Source organism: Gorilla gorilla, chromosome 4 (assembly GCF_029281585.2).
Source record: "Gorilla gorilla gorilla isolate KB3781 chromosome 4, NHGRI_mGorGor1-v2.1_pri, whole genome shotgun sequence".
Classification (NCBI taxonomy): Eukaryota; Metazoa; Chordata; class Mammalia; order Primates; family Hominidae; genus Gorilla; species Gorilla gorilla.
Genome location: NC_073228.2, coordinates 83,110,543 through 83,136,266, shown reverse-complemented (window position 1 = coordinate 83,136,266; position 25,724 = coordinate 83,110,543). Strand labels below are relative to the sequence as shown.

Sequence of the window (25,724 nt, the reverse complement as noted above, 5' to 3'; positions counted from 1 at the left end):
GTGGCCAAGGGACTGAAGTAAACTTTTTTTTATGAATAGTAGTTGTTTAAATCCTAGGAGTAAAGGCTAGACATGGTGGTTTATGCCTGTAATCCCAGCAATTTGTGGGGCCAAGGCAGGATCACATGAACTCCAGGAATTTGAGACCAGCCTGGGCAACATAGTGAGACCCTATCTCTCAAAAAAAAAAAAAAAAATTTAACCAGGCATGGTGATGTATGCCTATAGTCCCAGCTACTAGTAAGGCTGAGGAAGGAGGATTACTTGATCCCAGGAGGCAGGAGGTTGAGGCTGCAGTGAGCCGTAATCACACCACCACACTCCAGCCTGGTGAGAAAGTGAGACCCTATCTCAAAAAATAATCCTAAGTATTGTAAATTATTAGCGCCTAGCCCCCATCTCACCCCTTGTTAGATGAAAGAGGCTACAAAGTATAAATGCCTGTTTGACAGTAAATTGCCAGTTGTCAAGCAGTCAGGGCATGCATAGTTAATTTATTTTTAATTTTTATTTATTTATTTATTTTTTGAGACGAAGGCTCGCTCTTGTCCCCCAGGCTGGAGTATGATGGTGCAATCTCAGCTCACTGCAACCTCTGCCTCCAGGTTCAAGCGATTCTCTTGCCTTAGCCTCTCGAGTAGCTGAGATTACAGGCGCCTGCCACCACACCCGGCTAATTTTTGCATTTTTAATAGAGATGGGGTTTCACCATGTTGGCCAGGCTGGTCTCGAACTCCTGACCTCACGTGATCCACCCGCCTCGGCCTCCTAAAGTTTTGGGATTACAGGCGTGAGCCACCGAGCCTGGCCAGTTAATTTATTGAGAACTGATAAAACTTTGGATGAAATTCAATTGGGATTCATTTTGTTTTGTTTGTTTTTTTTGAGATGGAGTCTTGCTCTGTCGCCCAGGCTGGACTGCAGTGGTGCAATCTCGACTCACTGCAAGCTGCGCCTCCCGGGTTCATGCCATTCTCCTGCCTCAGCTTCCCGAGTAGCTGGGACTACAGGCGCCCGCCACCATGCCTGGCTAATTTTTTGTATTTTTAGTAGAGACAGAGTTTCACCGTGTTAACCAGGATGGTCTCGATCTCCTGACCTCGTGATCCACCCACCTCGGCCTCCCAAAGTGCTGGGATTACAGGCGTGAGCCACCACGCCCAGCCGGCTTCGTTTTTTTTAACTAGGTCATAATCAGAACCTCTCGAAGTGTGCGTGCGCGTGCACGTGTGTGTGTGTGTGTGTCTGTGTGTGTGTGTGTATGTGTGTTAGAGCTGAATTTCAGGTTTTGTCATATTGGGGAAGTTATATTAAACCCTCTATTCTAGAAACTCATTTATGGTTCTAAGGGGTTGTATCATGATTAGCACCAATGAGAGCAGTTTTCTCTGTTCTCTTTCCCTTGCCAAGTTGTCACACTCCAAGAGCAGCATTAACCTTCAGTCAGATCCCCTTAGCATAGAGGTGTCAAGTCACTGTTCTGCAATTCTGTTCTCACCACTCTTATTCCACTGTGAACTTAAGAAAACTTTGGAACGAGAGACTCGCCAGTGCCAGGCTCTGGTGATCTGGACTGACTGTGATAGAGAAGGTGAAAACATCGGGTTTGAGATTATCCACGTGTGTAAGGCTGGTAAGTGCTGCTGCTGCTGCTGACTTTCTCTACTTTGGAACTCCATAAATAGAGTGTTCTCGTTTATATGTGCACATGGGCCATAGATGAGTTCCTCTGCAGGTACTCTCCCTCCCAGTCTGTGAGTCCCACCAGCCATGTGTCCTGGAGCAAATCACTGAGCCATTGGGAGCCTCAACTTCCTTGTCTCTAACATCAGGCCAATCTGACATGTTTCCTGGGACTGCCACAGAGATTAGATGAGTTAATGAATGGTGTAAACCATTTAGCCCAGGACTCATTTCTTGTTAGGTACAAGCATACAAGCAGATACCCGGCTCCTTGAGAACAGGGACTTTATATTCTTTTTGTTGTTGTTGTTGTTGTTATATATCGAATTCTTTTAGTATTTGGTTAATGGAAGCAAAAATAGAAAAATAAGATTACATATTGAATATGTATAAAAGAATGAATATACCACAAGTAAAGTACAAAAAATAATTATAAAATGTTCTGTTTTCTTTTTTAATCTCTCATATTATACAACGCTCGACTATTAATAAATAATTGTTGCAGTGGATTTAAAGGCTCTAACAGTGTTAATGGTTTTGGGTAACTTAGAGGGAGTGATGAACAGGCCATTCTCTGGCTCAGGGGGTGGGGTTGCTACTTTCCTTTAGTGGTTTTGTGTTCAAAGCTGTAATGACTCCTGGAAATTTAAGTGCATTAACTTTCAAGGATAGTGTGTATATGTCCTATATTCTTTGCTGAAGGGACATGAAATTCCCCTACAGAACCCTTTCATTGACAATATTTTTCTTTTCCCAAAAGGCCTGAGAGAGCAAGTAAGATTAAAGTTGCAAAAGGCAGCCAGGCACGGTGGCTCATGCCTGTAATCCCAGCACTTTGGGAGGCTGAGGCAGGTGGATCTCCTGAGGTCAGGTGTTCAAGACCAGCCTGGTCAACATGGGGAAACCCTGTCTCTACTAAAAATACAAAAATTAGCCGGGTGTGGTGGCGGGCGCCTGTAGTCCCAGCTACTCAGGAGACTGAGGCAGGAGAATTGCTTGAACCCAGAAAGCAGAGGTTGCAGTGAGCCGAGATTGCACCACTGCACTCCAGCCTGGGTGACAGAGTGAGACTGTCTCCAAAAAAAAAAATGTTCACCAAGAGCATTTTAGTATTTTAGTTATTGGAGGGGGCCTGCCCCTCCACACCTGTGGGTATTTCTCACAAGGTGGAGACGAGAGACTGAGAAAAGAAATAAGACACACACAAAGTAAAGGGGAAGAAAAGTGGGCCCAGGGGACCGGCGCTCAGCAAGTGAAGACCTACACCAGTGCTGGTCTCAGTTCCTCAGTATTTATCGATCACTATCTTTACTATCTTGGGGAGGGGAATGCAGTGTGACTATAGGGTGTTGGTGGGGAGAGGGTCAGCAGGAAAACGTGAACAAAAGACTGTGTCATAAATAAGGGAAGGTGCTGTGCCTGGATGTGCACGTAGGCTAGATTTATGTTTACCTTTACATAAACATCTCAGTGCAGTAAAGAGTAACAGCAGTATTGCCGCCATGATGTCTCACCTCCAGCCATAAGGCGGTTTTCTCCTCTCTCAGAATAGAATATATGGTCGGTTGTACACCGAGTCATTCCATTCCCAGAGACGTGCAGGAGACAGATGCCTTCTTCTTATCTCAACCGCATAGAGGCCTTACTCTTTCACTAATCCTCCTCAGCACTGACCCTTTACGAGCGTCGGGCTGGGGGGCTGTAAGGTCTTTCCCTTCCCACGAGGCCATATCTCAGGCTGTCTCAGTCGGGGGAAACCTTGACAATACCCAGGCTTTCTTGGGCAGGGGTCCCTGCGGCCTTCCGCAGTGCATTGTGTCTCTGGTTAATAGAGAATGGAGAATGACGATGACTTTCACAAAGCGTACTGCCTGCAAACACATTTTTAACAAAGCACATCCTGCACAGTCCTAAATCCTTTAAACCTTGAGTCAGTACAGCACATGTTTTTGTGAGCACAGGGTTGGGACAAGTCACAGATTAACAGCATCTCAAAGCAGAACAGTTTTTCTTAGTACAGATCAAAATGGAGTTTCTTTATGTCTTCCTTTTTCTACGTAGACACAGTAATGATCTGATCTCTCTTTTCCCCACAGTTACTAGCTAAAATTAACTCCATCACTATTTCTGACAGTACACTCAGTTTAAAGGTTGTGGTGATGTTTCCTCTTTGGACACTGTACACCATTGATTTAACCTAATAGGTAAATTGGTCATCTCACAGCTTCTTGAACTGGTTTGCCTTTATTTCAAGGGGCTTTAAGAAAAGTGAGTCCTTTATGATGGAGGGCAGTGTGATTTGACTTTGACCTTGGTGTAACACCTTGTGTTCTGCAGTAAAGCCCAATCTGCAGGTGTTGCGAGCCCGATTCTCTGAGATCACACCCCATGCCGTCAGGACAGCTTGTGAAAACCTGACCGAGCCTGATCAGAGGGTGAGCGATGCTGTGGATGTGAGGCAGGAGCTGGACCTGAGGATTGGTGAGGAGCTAGGCAGACCTCTCCCATGGCCACATTAATGTTGTGTTATGGGACCAAAAATGGGCTCTGTGTCGATAGGTGAAGCCAGCCCTGGGCTCTCATTATCCATCATTTTCACCTTCCTTCACTCTCCTTCACTCTCCAGGAGCTGCCTTTACTAGGTTCCAGACCCTGCGGCTTCAGAGGATTTTTCCTGAGGTGCTGGCAGAGCAGCTCATCAGTTACGGCAGCTGCCAGTTCCCCACACTGGGCTTTGTGGTGGAGCGGTTCAAAGCCATTCAGGCTTTTGTACCAGAAATCTTCCACAGAATTAAAGGTAGGGCCTGGAGTGGGTGTTATGGCCTGGGACCTATGGGCCCAAGGTTAAGGAGGGGGACTGTGAGCATTAATAGCACTAATAAAGATGTGATTTATTTTAGTCTTGCTGTCATCCTTCCTGGCCCATTACAATCCACTTAAAGTTCCCTTTGTTATCCAGAAACTCTTCCCTATTTGATATTCGTTTGACTTTCACCACAATAAACCTTTTTCTATCTGTCATATCATGACATGTCTCTGAGACACAGCCTTTCTGTTTGTCTCTCCTTAATATAGTAACTCATGACCACAAAGATGGTATCGTAGAATTCAACTGGAAAAGGCATCGACTCTTTAACCACACGGCTTGCCTAGTTCTCTATCAGTTGTGTATGGAGGTAAGAACCCCTAATGATCTAGGAAACATTCTGCACACCTCCCAAACCACTCCCACTGTCGGCAGAGGTGATCTGTCTCATTCTCCCATTGGACTTTAGCTTCAAGTTTGCATCTCGGGATCACTTTTTGGGAACCAATAAGACTAGAACCCCATGAGAACAGCACTAAAAGGAAAAGGGAAGTATCTACATTATTTTTAGATAAAATCAGAAATTTTGGGAAATGTATAGTTGAAATCCCCTCTTGGGGCATATACTATCACCAGAAATCAGCAAGGATTAGCTAGACCAGTCCAGGTCATTGACTTATAGAGCTAGGAGAGAATGAACAGCATTTGGCTCAGCCCCCTCTTTATTGGTCACATGAGGACATCTAGAGAAGTGAAAGTCACAAATTAGTGGGCTAATTTTATATAGTGATAAAAGCTAGGAAGAAAATACAGCAAGGTAAAGGGATAGAGAAAGGCCGGAGGGACAGTGAGGGGAGGGGTAACACTTGAGCAGAGGCTGGAGAGATTAGGGAGAGGGCTGGGGGGGTGGGTGGGACACGCATGTGTCATAGAAGGGAGCAAGCAAGACTGGCCCGGGTCATAGGCCAGTTGGTGGCAGAGTTGGGACCCACCCTAATGTTTCCTGGCCCTTGGGCTGATTGTTTACTTTCTGATGCCACTTCCTATTAGCACATAACAGCCTGGTTTAACCCAGGGGCTGCACAGAGTCATGCTTAAGTAAAATTCCGAGCTCTCTAGGCTTAATTCATGGTGTGCTTCTTGGCTGTAGCCCACTGGCGGATTTGTTACTAATTAGGCAAAGGGATGTGATAACTGCAGCACCCGCTATGGACCAGGTACACTTTGTTATGTGTTGTTTTGTTTAATCCTAATAATGCCTCTGAAGGCAGTGATAGCATCCACATTTTCCAGATGAGGAAGCTAAAGAAAGTGAAGAGACTTAACCCACAGACACGTGAGAGCTGTACATGGCAGAGCACGACTGAGTCCTAGTGTGTCCCTGCCCCTTCTGCAGACCATGCTGCCTTCTCTATCTCTCTCTCTCTCCACCCTTTGACCCTGGACCACTGGGAGTCTCTATGACACTGCACAATTATTTGTTAAATAAAAAGACCACCAGCCTGGGTTTCATAGTGAAACCCCATCTTTCTAAAAAAGAAAAAAAATTAGCTAGGCGTGGTGGTACCTGCATATAGTTCCATCTACTTGGGAGGCTGAGGTGGGAGAATCGCTTGAGCCCAGCAGATTGAGGCTGCAGTGAGCCATGATTATGCCACTGCACTTCAGCCTGAGTGACAGAACGAGATACTGCCTCAAAAAAAAAAATCAACTTAAATAATAATAAAATATAAAAGTAAGTAATAAAAAGACCTGCCCTGTTTCTCCTTCACTCGGTTGTGGTGCGGGACTACGTGGTGGGTGATGTAAACTATGAAGCTGGTTTTAAGATTAAAGGTCTCCAACTTGTATTGTACAATTTCTCCTATTTCTTTTTTTTTTCCCCCCCGAGACAAAGTCTAGCTCATTCGCCAGGCTGGAGTGCAACGGCACGATCTCAGCTCACTGCAACCTCTACCTCCCGGGTTCAAGCGATTCTCCTGCCTCAGCCTCCCCAGTAGCTGGAACTACAGGCGTGCACCACCACGCCCAGCTAATTTTTGTATTTTTAGTAGAGATGGATTTTCACCATGTTGGCCAGGATGGTCTAGCTCTTTTGACCTCGTAATCCGCCCGCCTCGGCCTCCCAAAGTGGTGGGATTACAGGCGTGAGCCACTGTGCCCAGCAATTTCTCCTATTTCTAACTCTGTATTATCCTGAATTTTTTTTTTTAAAGGAGCACTGGGCCAAGCATGGTGGCTTATGGGAGTATTGCTTGAGCCCAGGACTTCTGGGCCAGCCTGGGCAACATAGCAAGACCCCATCTCTATATTTTAAAGAAAACAACAACAGAAAGAGCACTGTGCATGTGTACATAGAAAACTGTACTCAGGTGATGCATAGGCTGTTGGATTTCATAGACTCTGGCGGAAGCACCTTAAGGCTTGTGAAATTGCCCTTGACAATCTTGGTTTGAGTGGGAAAGTAGTGATGGTGTCTACCATACTGTCAGCTACAAGCGACGTTAAGTGGGGCACTCTCCTAGGCTGTCACTGCGGGCTTAGCTGGCGGTGGTCAGTGTGATCTAGAAGGATTGGCATGGGCTATCCATAGGAAGGATGGAGATGATGCACTAACAGGTTAACATGGTCTTTTCTTTCCTGGCTTTCTAGGATCCCATGGCAACTGTGGTAGAGGTCAGATCTAAGCCCAAGAGCAAGTGGCGGCCTCAAGCCTTGGACACTGTGGTATGTTCCAGACAAGCTGTTTCAGGCACTGGGGGAACACTTACTGTTTTGAGGCCGTGGTTCTACCGCCTAGACTGTGGCTTGGTGGAAGAAAATATCACCCATCACCAGGCCACACAAGAAAACACTGGAGAAAGACACGGTCCTGCTTAGCCTCACTGTTTGTTTTTTTGTTTATTTTGTTTTTGTAGACTCAAACTTCTGGGCTCAAGAGATCTTCCCACCTCAGCCTCCCAAGTAGCTGGGACTATAGTCATGTACCACTATGACCAGCTAATTATTTTTAAAATTTTTTGGTAGAGATGGAATCTCACTATGTTGACTAGGCTGGTCTCAAGCTCCTGGCCTCAAGTGATTCTCCAGCCCCAGCCTCCCAAAGTACTGGGATTACAGGCATAAGCCACCACACCCAACCACTGCTTGGCCTGTTAATTTTTTTTTTTTTTTTTTTTTTTTTTTTTTTTTTTTTTTTTTGAGATGGAGTTTCGCTCTTGTTGCCTAGGCTGGAGTGCAATGGTGCGGTCTCAGCTCACCACAACTTCTGCCTCCCGGGTTCAAGTGATTCTCCTGCCTCAGCCTCCCAAGTAGCTGGGATTATAGGCATGCACCACCATGCCTGGCTAATTTTGTGTTTGTAGTAGAGACAGGGTTTCTCCATGTTGGTCAGGCTGGTCTCGAACTCCTGACCTCAGGTGATCTGCCCACCTCAGCCTCCCGAAGTGCTGGGATTAGAGGCGTGAGCCACCGCGCCTGGCCTTTTTTTTTTTGTTTTTGTTAACAAATGCAATATAACTGCATTGTATGAGGTTTGGGAAACAAAAAGAGGAAGACAACCTATGGCTTCACCATCCTTACATAATTACTAGTATCTCTTCCTGTTTTTTAATCTGCATATTTTTACAGCATTATAATTAGAGTAGCTTTTCCACCCGAGCATTTTTTTCGTGTTGCTGTATAATCTGTATAAATATTGCTTTAAATAATCTGCTATATGAACCTACGTTAGAACAGGGCTTCTCAAATTATTTGACCCCAGAAAGAGCCACCCTGACAGAACATAAGTCTGAGTAAATCACATTAGGAGTATGCCTTCTCTGTCACCACTTAGCAGGAAAATTTGGGATAGAATTACTATTAGAATTCACTCTGGAGGTTGGACATACAGAACACTCAGGCTAACAGGCATGGAGGCTAAGAAGCACACAGGGACTGGTGGTCAGTGTGTTCTTTTGTCTTGGTCAAGCCACAATAAATGTGTATATGTGTGGAGGGATTGCATGGGGGAAGTTATGCATTTTGTTTGTTTGTTTTTTGAGACAGAGTCTTGCTCTGTCGCCAGGCTGGAGTGCAGTGGCGTGATCTTGGTTCACTGCAACCTCCGTCTCCCGGGCTCAAGCGAGTCTCCTGCCTCAGCCTCCTGAGTAGCTGGGACTATAGGTGTGCGCCACCACACCCAGCTAATTTTTGTATTTTTAGTAGAGATGGGGTTTCACCATGTTGGCCAGGGTAGTCTCAATCTATTGAACTCGTGATCCACCCGCCTCGGCCTCCCAAAGTGCTGGGATTAGAGGCATGACCCACCGTGCCCAGCTGCATTGATTTTATATAGTAGGCATATGTGTTTTAGTCCTCCCTGGTTAAGTGTGCTTTAGTGTGACGTATAGTCATCAGCATTGTTAGCTTGTCACCTAGGGAAAAGAACAGCTCGTTATTTTCACCCTCCAGGAGAATTTACTGGGGCTTGGGTGGTGTTCCCAAAGTGTGGTTCTCAGACTGTCTGTGTTAAAGCAGTGTATTAGACTGCTTGTTAAAAAATGTAGATTTCGGGCTGGGCGCAGTGGCTCACGCCTGTAATTTCAGCACTTTGGGAGGCTGAGGCGGGCAGATCACGAGGTAGGAGATCGAGACCATCCTGGCTAACATGGTGAAACCCCGTCTCTACTAAAAATAGAAAAAATCAGCCAGGCGTGGTGGCAGGTGCCTGTAGTCCCAGCTACTCGGGAGGCTGAGGCAGGAGAATTGGCGTGAACCCAGGAGGCAGAGCTTACAGTGAGCCGAGATCACGCCACTGCACTCCAGCCTGGATGACAGAGCAAGACTCCATGTGAAAAAAAAAAAAATGTAGATTTCTGGGCCAGACGCGGTGGCTCACGCCTGTAATCACAGCACTTTGGGAGGCCAAGGCAGGCAGATCACCTGAGGTCAGGAATTTGAGACCAGCCTGGCCAACATGGCAAAACCCCGTCTCTACTGAAAACACAAGAATTAGCCAGCCATGGTGAGCACCTGTAGTCCCAGCTACTCAGGAGGCTGAGGCAGGAGAATCGCATGAACCCGGGAGGCGGAGGTTGCAGTGAGCCGAGATCGTGCCACTGCACTGCAGTCTGGGCAACAAGAGTGAGACTCTGTCTCGAAAATAAAAAAAAATTTTAAATGCAGAGTTTTGGCCAGACGTGGTGGCTCACTTCTGTAATCCCAGCACTTTGGGAGGCCGAGGCGGGCAGATCACCTGAGGTCAGGTGTTCGAGACCAGCCAGACCAGCATGGCAAAACCCCATCTCTACTAAAAATACAAAAATTTGCCAAGCATGGTGGTGATGTAATCTCAGCTACTTGGGAGGCTGAAGCAGGAGAATCACTTGAACCCAGGAAGTGGAGGTTGCAGTGGGCCGAGATCATGCTACTGCACTCCAGCCTAGGCGACAGGGCGAGACTCCGTCTCAAAAAAAAAAAATGTGGAGTTTGGGCTGGATATGGTAGCTCACGCTTGTGATCCTAGCATTTTGGGAGGCCAAGGCGGGAGGATTGCTTGAGGCCAGGAGTTCAAGATCAGCCTGCGCAACATAGCAGCTTCCCCAGTGGTCAGGGCCCCGAATCTGCTGGCTTCCCAGTTGAGTCCTGCACACATTAAAGTCTGAGAACCACTAGGCTAGGATCTGACTCTGCTTGGCAGGCCCAGAAATCGTTGTTGGGCAGCCTTTTCAGCTCTGTTTGACAGAAGCACCTGGAGTGACACGAGCCAGATTTGACTGAAGATGAGTTGTGTATTTGAGTTGTGCTGCCTGACCCATGCAGTACACCTAACATGCCTGTTGACCCATTTCACAGGAGCTTGAGAAGCTGGCTTCTCGAAAGTTGAGAATAAATGCTAAAGAAACCATGAGGATTGCTGAGAAGCTCTACACTCAAGGGTAAGTATTTTGGATTTGGGAGTAGAATTTGAACCGTCTTTATCAGGATGAAATATTTGAGAAATAGAGTTTATGGGCTGGGCACGGTGGCTTACACCTGTAATCCCATCACTTTGGGTGGCCGAGGCGGGCAGATCACGAGGTCAAGAGATCAAGACCATCCTGGCCAACATGGTGAAATCCCATCTCTATTAAAAATACAAAAATCAGCTGGGTGTGGTGGCGTGCGCCTGTAGTCCCAGCTACTGGGGAGGCTGAGGCAGGAGAACCGTTTGAACCCAGGAGGCGGAGGTTGCAGTGAGGTGAGATCACACCGCTGCACTCCAGCCTGGTGAGTGAGCGAGACTCCATCTCAAAAAAAAAGGAAAAAGAAAGAAAGAAAGAAATAAGAGTTTATGGGGAAAAACTGATTGTCTAGATGGCACCCAAGCTCTGAGGTAGGATTTTGACTTTGACTTCTCTTTTCTGATACAGAAAAGGTGTTTCTATGTAAAAACCCATAGAGTAGATTCAGATCTTACTTTTGACTCCTCAGCCATCTCCCTGTGGCCCTGGCAAGTGGCAGACAGTGGGTGGCACCTTTAAAAGTTGTTTGGCTGTGAAACTCCTCCCCGCCCCAGTCATATACACCCCAGCACTGAGGTCCTCTAACTGTGCTGTCCAGCCTGCAGCTATTGAGCAGTTGAAATTCAAGTTGTCCAAATTGGGATGCGCTATAGATGTAAAATATACATTGGGTTTTGAAGACTTCTATGAAAATAGAATGTAATCTCAGTAACTTAAGTGACTAATTGAAAATTTTAAATTATGCTGGGCGCGGTGGCTCACGCCTGTAATCCTAGCACTTTGGGAGGCCGAGGTGGGTGGATCATGAGGTCAGGAGTTCGAGACCAGCCTGGCCAACATGGTGAAACCCCACCTCTACTAAAAATACAAAAATTAGCCAGGTGTGGTGGCAGGCACCTGTAATCCCAGCTACTTAGGAGGCTGAGGCAGAAGAATTGCTTGAACCCGGGAGGCAGAGGTTGTACTGAGCTGAGATCACGCCACTGCACTCCAGCCTGGGTGACACAGCAAGACTCCGTCTCTTGGGGGGAAACAAAAATTACAAATAGAGACTGGGTATGTTGGGTCACATCTGAAATCTGAGCACTTTGGGAGGCCTAGGCAGGAGGATCACTTGAGCTCAGGAGTTGAAGACCGACCTGAGCAACATGACAAAACCCTGTCTCTACAAAAAAAATACAAAAAAAAAAAAATTAGCCAGGCATGGTGCCACACACTTGTAGTCCCAGCTATTCAGGAGGCTGAGGCAGGAGGATCACTAGCTTGGGAGACGGAGGCCACAGTGAGCCAAGATTGCGCTGCTACACTCCAGCCTGGGTGCCACAGCAAGACTATCTCAAAAATGAAAAAGAAAAAACAAATAGAGTCCACATTACAGTTTATTGGACAGCATTGTTCTTTGTATACTCTAAGAAGAGTCTTGAAGCACACGCTGGTGGAACTTGTCAGGGTCAGTGAGGCTCATGTGCTGCATCAGGGCTGGTCTGTCAGACTGACCCTCAGAGTGGCCAGTGACAAGCCCCAGGCTATGAGGCTGCTGGCCTTTTTCCTGTGCTGTGCTGCCCCTTTTGGCTTCTTTGAGTGTCCTAGCAGGAGAGCCAGCTGCTTTTCATCCCATGAGGGGGTGCATCTCATCTCAGAACTTTTCTGAAGCAGGTAACATAGGCTGCCTTCAGTTGAGTTGGCTATATCAGATGAGTGTTTGCAGGTGTTAGTGTGTGCTTTCAGTTGTTTATAGACCAATCAGAGAGCCTAGCAATTTCTTTTTCTGTTTGTTTGCCTTGGTTTTAGGTACATCAGCTATCCCCGAACAGAAACAAACATTTTTCCTAGAGACTTAAACCTGACGGTGTTGGTGGAACAGCAGACCCCCGATCCACGCTGGGGGGCCTTCGCCCAGAGCATTCTAGAGCGGGGTGGTCCCACCCCACGCAATGGGAACAAGTCTGACCAAGCTCACCCTCCCATTCACCCCACCAAATACACCAACAGCTTACAGGTTGGTTTCCCTGAATGTACTGCCTGCTGGAACCCATAGGGAAGTGCTGGGGGTCAGTAGTAAGGTTTGAATTTACTCTGTGGGCTGTGATTGTAAAAACAAGTGATTTTGAGATCTCTCTCATTTCACAATCCTCTGCCTGGCTTTGATAAAGACCGCCTCATCCCTCCCTGTGGTGGGCCCCCGTCTTAATCCAGCCCCACGTCCCACTCTCCATCAGCTCCTGCTGCTTCCCTGCTAGTCCTTCATAGGCAACCCCTGTGCAGATCCCCACCTCCACTGTGAGCCTTGTGGCCTTCCCAATCCCTGGAACTAGAGAATTCTATCCATCCTCCCAAGGCTGGCTCAGTTTTGGTTGCCTCCTGAAACTTTGCTGCCACCCCAGTCGTGCCACCCCCTGTCACTGCAGTTTCCCACACAGCTCTGCTTGTCTGTCTCAGTCATTTCCTCAGCCAGGGGCAGGCTCTGCAGGCACAGGAGCCATTAGGCTTGTTTACATCTTTAGGCTTCTCACAAAGCTGGGGATATCTTAGTCTTTTGTTCTTCTCCTCCTTCTTTTAATAACATACATTCTTTCTGATTTTAAAAATATGGCCGGACGCGGTGGCTTATGCTTGTAATCCCAACACTTTGGGAGGACAAGGCGGGTGGATCACACGGTCAGGAAATTGAGACCATCTTGGCCAACATGGTGAAACCCCAACTCTACTAGAAATACAAAAATTAGTTGGACGTGGTGGCATGTGCCTGTAGTCCCAACTCTCAGGAGGCTGAGGCAGGAGAATCGCTTGAACCCAGGAGGTGGAGGTTGCAATAAGCCGAGATTGCACCACTGCACTCCAGCCTGGCGACAGAGTGAGACTCTGTCTCGGAAAAAAAAAAAATTACATGTTCATTTTAGACAAGTTAAGAAATACAAAAGATTATAAGGGGGAAAAATTGCCTATTAAGCATGATATTTAACAATTGCAAAGATGTGCCGTAATTTATTTTGCCAAATCTGTTTTTTGTGTGTTTTTGATACTATAGTTAACATTTGTAGACATAAATATTTTTGTGGTTCTCCAGTTATTTCCTTTGAAGAAATCCTTAGAAGGGGAATTATTGGATATGTGTATAAATGTCTCATGGGCTTTTGATAGACTGAGGCTCACTAAATCACTGATTACCTAATTGAAAATTACCCTGCAAATTACTGCTTAAACGTGTGCATGAAGTTGGCTTAACGCCACCAGGTGCAATGTTGCTGTCTCTTGTATTTGAGGAGTGTCTTGCTAACTTCTTATGCTTTCATCTTGTTTTCTGCTTAGATTGCGTTTACATCAAAGAACCACTTCCCAGTCTGGAAGGGAAGATGACTCCTTTGCTTATCTTTGCCAGATTTGAGTTGTGAGATGTGTCAACCTAAACCCATCCTCTCCCCAGGACTCGTTTGCCTGGCACTCCATGTTAGTGCAGGGCCTGAGGAGCAGTGTGGCCTCTTCTGTGCAGGACATTAGGCTAAGGCTACCAGTGATGCTCCTGTCCTTGAGAGGTGATATTCTAGGGGGAGTTTCAAACTCCTCTTTTCTTCCTAGGGAGATGAACAGCGACTGTACGAGTTTATTGTTCGCCATTTCCTGGCTTGCTGCTCCCAGGATGCTCAGGGGCAGGAGACCACAGTGGAGATCGACATCGCTCAGGAACGCTTTGTGGCCCACGGCCTCATGATTCTGGCCCGAAACTATCTGGATGTGTATCCATATGATCACTGGAGTGACAAGGTAATAAAGAGTGGTCCCCAGTGAGAGGGAGGACAGTTGTGTTGTGAGCCCTGAGTTCTCTAGTGGAGGAGGACCATGTTCCTTGAAATGAGGTTATTTTTTGCCTGAGTGTGCTGATGGAATCATCTGACTGTTGCACTTGCCGCTCCCTGTAGATCCTCCCTGTCTATGAGCAAGGATCCCACTTTCAGCCCAGCACCGTGGAGATGGTGGACGGGGAGACCAGCCCACCCAAGCTGCTCACCGAGGCCGACCTCATTGCCCTCATGGAGAAGCATGGCATTGGTCAGTGGCTCCTCTGGGTAACTCGCATCTCTTGAGCTAAGGCTTACCGTGTACCAGGTACAGGTTTCCTCTAGTCTTCAAACCATTCTCTAATGCAGCTGCTATATCTTTATCCCATTTTATAGTTGAAATAAGGCTCAGAGAGGTTAAGAACTTACCTAAGTTCACAAAGTGTGTATTATTAAAACCTGGTCTGAATAACTCCACAGTCAGTGCTCTTAAACCATGCACTGTGCTGTCCACATAGTAACAGAGACTTTTCCCATGGCTTTGAGGACCCAACTGGGAGCACCCGTTGGCCACATGAGGATTTGTTATTCTTTCGAATAAGAACAGCATGTAAGGAACCAACAATTAAAACTTCGGACAGTTATCATAAAATCTATCTTCATTTTGAAGTGTCAGATAGAGCCCTGAGCCTCCTTCCCATGTGGAGCATTGGGTGAGGGTGGCAGCTGTCTCTGCAGGTCTGAACCCACACTGCCCACTCAGGCTGCTCACGCTGGCCTCATGTATGTGCCAGGACCCTGCTGATAAGTCCCATGGCTCAAGCTTTGCAGGTAGGGCCTTGTAACTAATCTCTGTCCCCTCCATTCGTTTTTGTCAAGGCTCTCAAGGGCTTTCTCTGGCAAACCTAGTCCAGGAATACCTGCAGCACAGTGGAGGGGAAGCAGAGCTACCTGGGCATGTGTTACATAAGCAGCTGCGTCATCCACAAAGGGAGTTTCTTAGGCCTATGACTTGGGAAGCAGTGCTTCAACGTGAAGTCCTTGACCATCACTAGGACATCCAGAAACCCTGCAGGTTTAGGTAAAATTAGTAGAGGTTCACCTGTCATGATTTATTTGATAAAAATGTATGAAGGCTGGGTGTGGTGGCTCACACCTGTAATCCCAGCATTTTGGGAGGCCAAGATGGGTGAATCACTTGAGCCCAGGAATTCAAGACCAGCTTGGGCAACATGGTAAAACCCCATCTTGCTGGGAGCAGTGGCTCACGCCTGTAATCCCAACGCTTCAGGAGGCTGAGCTGGGTGGATCACCTGAGGTAGGGAGTTTAAGACCACCAGCCTGACCAACATGGTGAAACTCTGTCTCTACTAAAAATACAAAAATTAGCCAGGCATGGTGGTGGGCACCTGTAGTCCCAGCTACTTGGGAGGCTGAGGCAGGAGAATTGCATGAACCCAGGAGGTGGAGGATGCAGTGAGCCAGGATCGCAGCACTGCACTCCAGCCTGGGTGACAGAGTAAGACTCCATCTCAAAAAAAAAAAAAACCATTTCTACAAAAAATTAGGTGCATGCCTATAGGTAGGGAGGCTGAGGTGGGAGGATCACTTGAGCCCGGAAGGCAGAGACTGAGGTACAAAGTATGAGGCCCACAAGAGTGAGAGCTTGGACTAAGCACCAGGGACACAAAGAGGAATAAGACCTCATTTTTTAAGTTCTCAATCTAACAGAAGAACCAAACCAACACATTGAATACAATGTAATAGTTCTGCAGGGAGTAGGCAGGGAAGAAAATGTGATGGGTGGACTGGCATTTGAGCTGGACCAAAACCTCATAGTAAGACTTCTGGATCAGCGAAGGGCAGCCCAGTGCAGGGTAGGCCTGAGGAAGGGCACAGGAGCAGGAAAGCAGAAGCCTGCTGTAGCTGGATTGGTGGGGGGTGGCCATAGAAGGTGAGCCTGGAAAGATGATCCAAGCCTGACTTTGCAGGGCCTTGGCTTGCCCAGTTGAGGGGCTTAGATGGTGGTACATGGTCAGCAGGGAGTCTTCCAGGATTTCTAAGTAAAGGAACCACATAGAGGTACACTTACAAAAAAATAATAATATTTTTAAAAGATTATTAACAGGCTGGGCATTGTGTCTCACACCTATAATCCCAGCACTTTGGGAGGCCAAGGTAGGGGGTCAGGAGTTCAAGACCAGCCTGGACAACATGGTGAAACTCCATCTCTACTAAAAATACAAAAAATTGCTAGGTGTTATGGCTGATGCCTGTAATCCCAGCTACTTAGGAGGCTGAGGCAGGAGAATTGCTTGAACCCGGGAGGTGGAGGTTGCAGTGAGCCAAGATTGTGCCACTGCACTTCAGCCTTGGTGACAGAGAGTGACTCCATCTAAAAAAAAAAAAATATATATATATATATATAAAATTAACAGCTTTATTTATATACCATACAGTTTATCTCCTTCAAATGTATAATGTACATTTTTTAGCATATTCACAAAGTTGTGCAGCTATCACCACAGTCAGTTTTTTTGTTTTTTTTTTTTTGTTTGAGATGGAGTTTTGCTCTTGTTGGCTGCGGCTGGAGTGGAGTGGCACAATCTCTGCTCACTGCAACTTCCACCACCCGGGTTCAAGAGATTCTCCTGTCTCAGCCTCCCCAGTAGCTAGGCTTACAGGCACGCACCACCACACTCGGCTAATTTTTGTTATTTTTAGTAGAGACAGGGTTTCACCATGTTGGCCAGGTTGGCTGGTCTCAAACTCCTGACCTCATGATCCGCCTGCCTAGGCCTCCCAAAGTGTTAGGATTACAGGTGTTAGCCACCATGCCCGGCCCCTAAAAAAATTTGTTTTGGAGAGACAGCATCTTACTCTGTCACCCAGGCTAGGTCACAGCCATGAACCCTGGGTTTGAAGGGATCCTTCCACCTCAGCTTCCCAAGTAGCTGGGACTACAGGCATGTGTTGCCACACCCAGCTAATTTTTTTGTTGGGTTTTTTGTTTGTTTGTTTTGTTTTGTTTGAGACAGAGTCTTACTCTGTCACCCAGGCTGAAGTGTAGTGGCACGATTTCAGCTCACTGCAACCTCCGCCTCCCGGGTTCAAGAGATTCTCCTGCCTCAGCCTCCTGAGTAGCTGGGACTACAGGTGCGCATCACTGGCTAATTTTTGTATTTTTAGTAGAGATGGGGTTTCACTGTTAGCTAAGCTGGTCTCGAATTCCTGACCTCAAATGATCCACCCGCCTCGGCCTCCCAAAGTGCTGGGATCATAGGCCTGAGCCACCATGCCCAGCCAGACTTTTTTGTTTTATGTAGGGACAGGGTCTTGCTCTGTTGCCTAGTCTGGTCTTGAACTTGCACCCTCAAACTGTCCTCCTACCTCGACCTCCCAAAGTGTTGGGATTACAGGAGTGAGCCACTGCACCTGGCCAGATTTGCCTACTTTAGTTATTTCCTATAAAGAGCCAGGCACAGTGGCTCACACCTGTAATCCCAGCACTTTGGGAGGCCAAGGCGGGCCAATCACTTGAGGTCAGGAGTTCGAGACCAGCTTCACCAACATGGTGAAACACTTTCTCTACTAAAAATGAAAAAATTAGCTGGGCTTGGTGGCAGGCGCCTGTAATCCCAGCTACTAGGGAGGCTGAGGCAAGAGAATCACTTGAACCCGGAAGGTGGAGGTTGCAGTTGATGGACACTTGAGTTGTTTCTACTCTTTGGCTATTATAAATAATCCTGCTGTGAACAGTTTTGTACAAGGTTTTGTGTGGATATGTGTTTTCATTTCTCTTGGGTAGACTTAGGAGTGGGATTGCTGGTTTACTTGGTAACTCTACATTTAACATTTTTAGGAACCACCAAACTTTTCTGAAGTGGCTGTACCGTTTTTCATTTCCACCAGCAAGGCACTAGGATTCCAGTTTATCCACATCCTTACTAACACTTAGTATTATCTCTCTTTTTGATTTTGCCAGTAGGTCTGAACTGCTATTTCACTGGTTTTTTTGGTTGTTTTTTTTGTTTGTTTTGTTGTTGTTGTTGTTGAGGTGGCGTCTCGCTCTGTCGCCCAGGCTGGAATGCAGTGGCTCGATCTCCGCTCACTGCAGGCTCCGCCTCCCAGGTTCATGCCATTCTTCTGCGTCAGCCTCCTGAGTAGCTGGGACTACAGGCGCCTGCCACCACACCCGGCTAATTTTTTTTGTTTGTTTGTTTTTAGTAGAGACGGGGTTTCACCGTGTTAGCCAGGATGGTCTTGATCTCCTGACCTCGTGATCTGCCCACCTCGGCCTCCCAAATTGCTGGGATTACAGGCGTGAGCCACCACGCCCAGCCCTTTTTTTTTTTTTTTAAAGACAGAGTCTCACTCCATCACCCAGGCTGGAGTGCAACGGTGCCATCTCGGCTCGTTGCAGCCTCTGTCTCCTGGGTTCAAGTGATTCTCCTGCCTCAGCCTCCTGAGCAGCTGGGACTACAGGTGCGTGCCGCCACACCCTGCTAATTTTTGTATTTTTGATAGAGACAGGGTTTCAGCATGTTGGCCAGGCTGGTCTCGAACTCCTGACCTCAGGTGATCCGCCCACTTTGGCCTCCCAAAATGCTGGGATTACAGGCATGAGCCACTGCTCCCAGCCTTCACTGCAGTTTTAATTTGCATTTCCTTCATGGCAGAGCTACATTTTGAAAGGTCCCTTTGGCCACAGCTTAAAGAATGGTTAGGGTAGAGGAAGAGACTAGAAATAGGGACACAAGCTGCAAGTATGGCTTGGACACATGGGGAAGAGAATTTTTAAAAAGAGCTTTGAAGCTGGAATTGACAGCTTTCCTGAGTAATGGGATGTGAGGGAACAAGAGAGTTGAGGTTGCCATTGTGATTTCTTGAATGAGCTATATGGGAATGAAATGAAGGCATCTTACCTGCATAGGCTGTCCAGGCAAAGGAGGGGTTCCGGGGTGAGCAAGGTGCCCATGCGCCACCCAGGTGGAGCTGTTGTCTGTATTACCTCAGAGTAACCAGCAAGTGGCTTCCAGGTACGGATGCCACTCATGCGGAGCACATCGAGACCATCAAAGCCCGGATGTACGTGGGCCTCACCCCAGACAAGCGGTTCCTCCCTGGGCACCTGGGCATGGGACTTGTGGAAGGTAAGGGAGGACAGAGCTTGCAGTGGGTAGTGGGTGGTGTTGACCAAGTCCCTGAGGGTCTCAGGTGGGCCCTCACTGAGCTCAACTCTCTCCCTGCAGGTTATGATTCCATGGGCTATGAAATGTCTAAGCCTGACCTCCGGGCTGAACTGGAAGCTGATCTGAAGCTGATCTGTGATGGCAAAAAGGACAAATTTGTGGTTCTAAGGCAGCAAGTGCAGAAATACAAGCAGGTTTTCATTGAAGCGGTGGCTAAAGCAAAGAAGTAAGTCCTTAAAAGAAATACAAAGGGGTCTCACTATGTTGCCCAGGCTGGTCTTGAACTCCTGGCCTCAAGAGATCTTCCCACCTCAGCCTCCCAAAGTGTGGGGATTACAGGCGTGAGCCACCGCATCTGGGCCAGTCAGAGTTTATAACCCTGCCAGATTCATCCTCACCAGTGGCCTCCTGGCCTGGAGGTTTTCCACATACCCCTTTTCTTTGGACTTTCTTCTCTGGGTTCTTTTACAACTCTCCATAGAGCTTTGTCAGTATAGAAACAGTAATCGGAACAGTCTCCTTCAGTTATTCTGAACTATTGGCTTTAGAAATACCATTCTCTTGATTTTAATTATCTTTTTTTTTTTCTGCTTTAATTACATGACACATTAATTATCTTGAGTTAGGCAACAAAGTCTTTTAAATCAGTAAACCCAAGTGCTGGAGTGTGATCCATTTGTTTTCTGGAGCATTTAGAGGTGGATATTTAGCAAGCAGCATGTGTGTATTTTGTTAGAAATGATGTGTTTTCTACCTGTGATATTATGATTTATAATAAGATATATATATTTGAACTTCATTTTCTGATACCCTTGGAATTTTTTAAGTGCTGTGAAGGTTGTATACAAATGAGATGACTAGTGGCTGAGGGCTCCTGGGTAGCCTCGGGATCGGTCTGGTTGTCAGGGAACCAACTCTGTGATTAGAAGGTTGGAACTTTGAGTCCCACCCCTACCTCAGGAAGAGCAGAGGGGCTGGAGGTTGAGTTGATCACACGTGGCCAGTGATTTGTCAATCATGCCTAAGTAATAAATCCTCCATAAAATCCCCAAACAAGGGTCGGGCACAGTGGCTCACGCCTGTAATCCCAGCACTTTGGGAGGCCGAGGTGAGCAGATCACAAGGTCAGGAGTTCAAGACCAGCCTGGCCAACACAGTGAAACCCCTTTCTCTGCTAAAAAAAAAAAAAAAAATACAAAAATTAGGCAGGCATGGTGGTGCGTACCTGTAGTTCCAGCTACCTGGGAGGCTGAGGCAGGAGAACTGCTTGAACCCGGAAGGTGGAGGTTGCAATGAGCCGAGATTGCCCCACTGCAGTCCAGCTTGGGCAACAGAGTGAGACTTCTTCAACAACAACAAAAACAAATCAAACAATTGGGTTTGGGGCACATCCAAATAGCTAAACAGGTAAAGATTCCTGGAGGGTGGGTGTTTGGGAGAGGGCATGGAAGCTACCCCTTCCCCACATCCCTTGCCCTGTGCGTTGCTTCCATCTGGGTATTCACCTGGATCCTTTGTAATTAACGGGTAAGCATAAGTAAAGTGTTTCCCTGAGCTCTGTGAGCCACTCTATTGAGAATCAAACCAAGGAGGGGGTCTGAGGAACCCCAGTTTATAGCCAGTCAGTCAGAAGCACAGGTCACAGCCTGGGATTTGTGACTGACATCTGAGGGAATTTGGGGGAGCAGTCTTCTGGGACTGAGCCCTTAACCGTTAGATGGATCTCCAGGTGCATAGTGTCAGAATTGAATTGAATTAGAGGATGTCCAACTGGTATGTGGCGGGAGAGTTGCTTGGTGTATGGGGAAAACTCCCACACATCTGGTGTCTGATGTGTGTTGTGAGACTGTAATAGAAGATAACAGTTTGTTATTTTCTGTTCTTCAGAGTACCCCATGCCAGTTGTGAAAAGGCAAGCATGAGCTAGTTTAGACTTAATACAGACAGACACTCCTGGAGTTTGTACATGGACCCTGTGCAGTTTTACTTTTTTTTTTTCGAGATGGAGTTTCGCTCTTGTTGCCCAGGCTAGGGTGCAATGGCGTGATCTTGGCTAACCACAACCTCTGCCTCCTGGGTTCAAGCGATTCTCCTGCCTCAGCCTCCTGAGTAGCTTGGATTACAGGCATGCGCCACCATGCCTGGCTAATTTTGTATTTTTAGTAGAGACGGGGTTTCACCATGTTGGTCAGGCTGGTCTCGAAATTCCAACCTCAGGTGATCCGCCCGCCTCGGCCTGGGATTACAGGTGTGAGCCACCGCATTTGGCCCAGTTTTACTTTTTAATGTGGGCTGGTGACAAGCAGAAGCATCTGTCTGTATCTGGACTCTCCTCCCAAGAGTTGGTTTGACACCAGGGCCCATGGTGAGCTCAGTCTTCTGTCTGCCGTCTGTTCTCTGCAGGAGGCCTGCGGCTCACTGACCAGCTGGTTCTCAAGGTCACGCCTGTTGTGTGCATGTAAGAGTTGTAGGTGCCTTTGCAGCGATTGCTGGCTGATGGGTGTCTGTCTTTGCCTTTTCTTCAGATTGGACGAGGCCTTGGCCCAGTACTTTGGGAATGGGACAGAGTTGGCCCAGCAAGAAGAGATCTACCCAGCCATGCCAGAGCCCATCAGGAAGTGCCCACAGTGCAACAAGGACATGGTCCTTAAGACCAAGAAGAATGGCGGGTGAGTGCGCTGCCTTCTGCCCCCACCTCTGCTCCCCAGCACCTGCGGTGTCAGCCGTAGCTCGAAAGGCCCTGCTATTTCACTCCATGGAATCTTTCAAGACAGGCCTGTTGTTGCCAATCTGCAGGCAAGGTGTTGGCCTAAAAGCATAGCAGGGTGGGATCAGGCCTTTGAGGTGTAAAGCACTATGGGAATTTAGAGCAGGTGAGGAACTGAATGATAGTGGGGTTTTTTTGTCCCCTGTGGATAGGACATCATATACCCGATGTGTAACACATGGAGGAGCGTGAGCTTCAGATCTAGGTGGGTCTGGGTTCAAATGCCACTTATGCTGCATATAAGCGGTGTGGCCTGAAGCGAGTTACTTACCTGCTCGGAGCCCCAATTTCTTCTTTTATAAAATAAGGTCAGTACTCACAAGGCTGTGTTAAGTGTGAGGATTTGGTGAAAACGGTCAGGACTGTATAGCACATTGCCTGATGTGTTGTAGATACTCAGCAGATATTACTTTTGTTCTCTCCTAGTTTTAGTTCTGAATGGGGCCTGAAAATCTCAACTCCCTTTTCGCTTTAAATGTAGTAGATCTGAGTGGGCAATTTAGCCTCACATCAGGTTGTTTGAGCCAGTGGCTGGCCACTGGAGGAGGTTCACGGGGAAAGACGAGCTGGAGGGGTGGCAGCCATCATTCATCAGGTGCCGTCCCTCACTGGTGTAATGCAGGGTGGTGCTCTGTAAGCATTACCTCATCCCATTCTCCTAACTACCCTGCAAGGCAGGGATTTTTATGCAGCTTAGAGGGCTGAGGTGCTTGCTTGGAGTCAAGCAGCCGTGGTGGGCAGCAGAGTTTGAAACCGGGTTTTCACTGCCTTTTTCCATCCTGCCTGGCCCACCTGGGACTGCTGTGCACCTTGCTGCTGAATAAGAAAGGAGGTTTCTCAACTCCTCACCTCCAGCCATCATTAACCTGGCTGGCCCAGATGAAGAGAAGGCCACCCAGGCTCTCAGAAACAAGAGGTCTATGGGCCAGACCTGGAAGCAGGTGTCAGGGCTCGCGTCACTCACAGACAGAAGCCAGTGCCACTCTAGGCTTAGCCCAATGACTGGGCGTATATTTCAGCACCTAATAAATGCTGTTGATGGGTTTTCCTTGCCATCGGTAGGTTATTGGATTAGTACTCATTGGAATATAAGGAGAGAGAATAACTACTTTTGTTTTAGCTCTGAATTCTCCAATTCTCTGAATTGGAGAATTATTATTATTCTTTTGTTATTCGTTTGTTCTTCTTTTATTCTTCTGTAATGCTTCTCTGAGTTACTCCAGAAGGTCAGGAGATTATCTTGTGGGATTTGCCACTCCATGATTTATCTGATAATTTCCATTTCTGAGATTGTAAATTTCTTATTTAAATGATTGGAGTTCGGGGCTTTTTTTTTCTTCATAGTGTACCCAGGCACACTCATGAGGAATTTGTAAATCACATACATATTAGCTAGTCAAACCCTAACGTTTCATGACTGCAAGGTGTTGAAAAACATTGGCCAGGAGAGACGGGGATGGGATGGATGGGCAGTGGGTGGGGTGTAGATGTTGCGGGTGAGGCTTTGTCACAAACAGATGGGTTTCCATTCCTGGCTCCCATCCGCACATGCATGCATGTCTCTGGGCAGGTTTCCAGGCCACACCAAGCCACTGTTTACTCACATGCAAACTGAGGGGGCTCCTGACACTGCCCAGACTTGGCACGAGGCAGAAAGGCAAGAATGTGTGAGTGCACAGCACAGAGCCCCTGGCGTCAGCTTGGTTGGTTGTTGGTTTTCTAAATAGAAAGCAGGGCCAGCAATAGCTGCTTTGTGCTTTTGGGATGTGAGAAGGCTCATTTTTCCCAATCAATTCAATATGAGTGCTTGTGTATCCAGTTAAGTGTCATCCAGAAAAGGGAATGTTGTCCTCGGGCGGCTGAGGAAAGGCTGCCTTAGCTGATGGCCAACAGCTGAGAGCATCTCCTGCACTCCTATCATCTGACATGGCACTTTGTCCCCAGGTTCTACCTCAGCTGCATGGGTTTCCCAGAGTGTCGCTCAGCTGTGTGGCTTCCTGACTCGGTGCTGGAGGCCAGCAGGGACAGTAGTGTGTGTCCAGTTTGTCAGCCACACCCTGTGTACAGGTGAGCTGGGCACCTGAGTCAGGTGCCTCCTCTGGAGTGTGTACACCATCTTTCCCTTGCTCCTGCCAGAACCCAGAGGAGTGTCGGGGATTCCACTCAGGCCCTGCAGGGGCGTAGCTGTGTTCTGCAGCAGCCAGGTCAGCAGGGCTGGTCCAGTTCTGTTGTGTTCCATGCTGTCACTGCTTTGGCAGGTATGACCCTGTTTGGAGTGGGCCATGGGCAAAGAACCAGGAAGGGCTCTTTCCCTGCGCTCTCCAGATAGATGACTGCTACACCAGGCTTAGGAAATTATTCACATATTAAATACAACATCCAAGCTTGGGCTACATAGCAAGACCCCATCTCTTTAAAAAAAAAAAAAAGAAAAATTATTTAAAAAAAAATTTTTTTTTAAGACAGTCTCGCTGGGTTGCCCAGGCTGGAGTGCAGTGGCACAGTCTTGACTCACTGCAACCTCCGCCTTCTGGGTTCAAGTGATTCTTCTGCCTCAGCGTCCTGAGTAGCTGGGATTACAGGCATGCACCACTATGCCTGACCACTTTTTGTATTTTTAGTAGAGACAGGGTTTCACCATGTTGGCCAGGCTGGTCTCGAACTCCTGGCCCCAAGTGATCCACCCACCTTCGCCTCCCAAAGTGCTGGGATTATAGGTGTGAGCCACTGCACCTGGCCAAAAAAAATTTTAAATTAGCCAGATGTGCTGACATATGCCTATAGGCCAAGCTGATCAGGAGGCTGAGGCAGGAGGATCGCTTGATCCTAGAGGTCTAGGCTGTAGTGAGCCATGATTTCACCACTGCTCTCCAGCCTGGAATGACAGAGCCAGACCCTGTCTCTAGAAATAAATGAATAGGCCGAGCCTGGTGGCTCAGGCCTGTAATCCCAGCATTTTGGGAGGCCGAGACAGGCGGATCACGAGGACAGGAGATCGAGACCATCCTGGCTAACATGGTGAGACCCTGTCTCTACTAAAAATACAAAAAAATGGCCAGGCGTGGTGGCTCACGCCTGTAATCCCAAAACTTTGGGAGGCCGAGGTGGGTGGATCACGAGGTCAGGAGATCGAGACCATCCTGGCTAACATGGTGAAACCCTGTCTCTACTAAAAATACAAAAAATTAGCCAGGCGTACTGGCGGGCGCCTGTAGTCCCAGCTACTCGGGAGGCTGAGGCAGGAGAATGGCGTGAACCCGGGAGGCGGAGCTTTCAGTGAGCCGAGATTGCGCCACTGCACTCCAGCCTGGGCGACAGAATGATACTCTGTCTCAAAAAAAAAAATTTAATAATTTATTTCTAGTAAATGCATTGCATACTACTGTAAATAACTTGTTTTTTAGGGTAATAAAATACCTATTTTCAAAAGCAAAATAATAATGACATTAATGACATTGTTTTACATTTTGCAATTTGTATGTCTGGCTTAATAGAAGAGAGCTGGATTCCCGTATC

The 25,724-nt window shown here is 47.4% G+C and overlaps 1 protein-coding gene across 6 annotated transcripts in view; it reads left to right on the top strand.

Annotated features, from left to right (window-relative positions):
- The window catches only part of TOP3A (DNA topoisomerase III alpha), a 43,421-nt gene that overhangs the window by 8,478 nt on the left and 9,219 nt on the right, over positions 1-25,724 (top strand). For all 6 annotated transcript variants that reach the window (XR_008679543.2, XR_002006161.4, XM_019028215.4 and 3 more), the window contains 13 exons: positions 1,525-1,633; positions 4,021-4,164; positions 4,310-4,480; positions 4,759-4,859; positions 7,142-7,216; positions 10,325-10,407; positions 12,265-12,472; positions 14,050-14,235; positions 14,391-14,520; positions 19,289-19,402; positions 19,502-19,667; positions 21,967-22,110; positions 24,153-24,275. Coding sequence is in view for 4 of the 6 variants with exons in the window: in XM_019028215.4 (XP_018883760.1) it covers positions 1,525-1,633; positions 4,021-4,164; positions 4,310-4,480; positions 4,759-4,859; positions 7,142-7,216; positions 10,325-10,407; positions 12,265-12,472; positions 14,050-14,235; positions 14,391-14,520; positions 19,289-19,402; positions 19,502-19,667; positions 21,967-22,110; positions 24,153-24,275 (1,754 nt within the window). In the remaining 2 variants the exon portion in view is untranslated. The remainder of the gene's footprint in view (positions 1-1,524; positions 1,634-4,020; positions 4,165-4,309; positions 4,481-4,758; positions 4,860-7,141; positions 7,217-10,324; positions 10,408-12,264; positions 12,473-14,049; positions 14,236-14,390; positions 14,521-19,288; positions 19,403-19,501; positions 19,668-21,966; positions 22,111-24,152; positions 24,276-25,724) is intronic.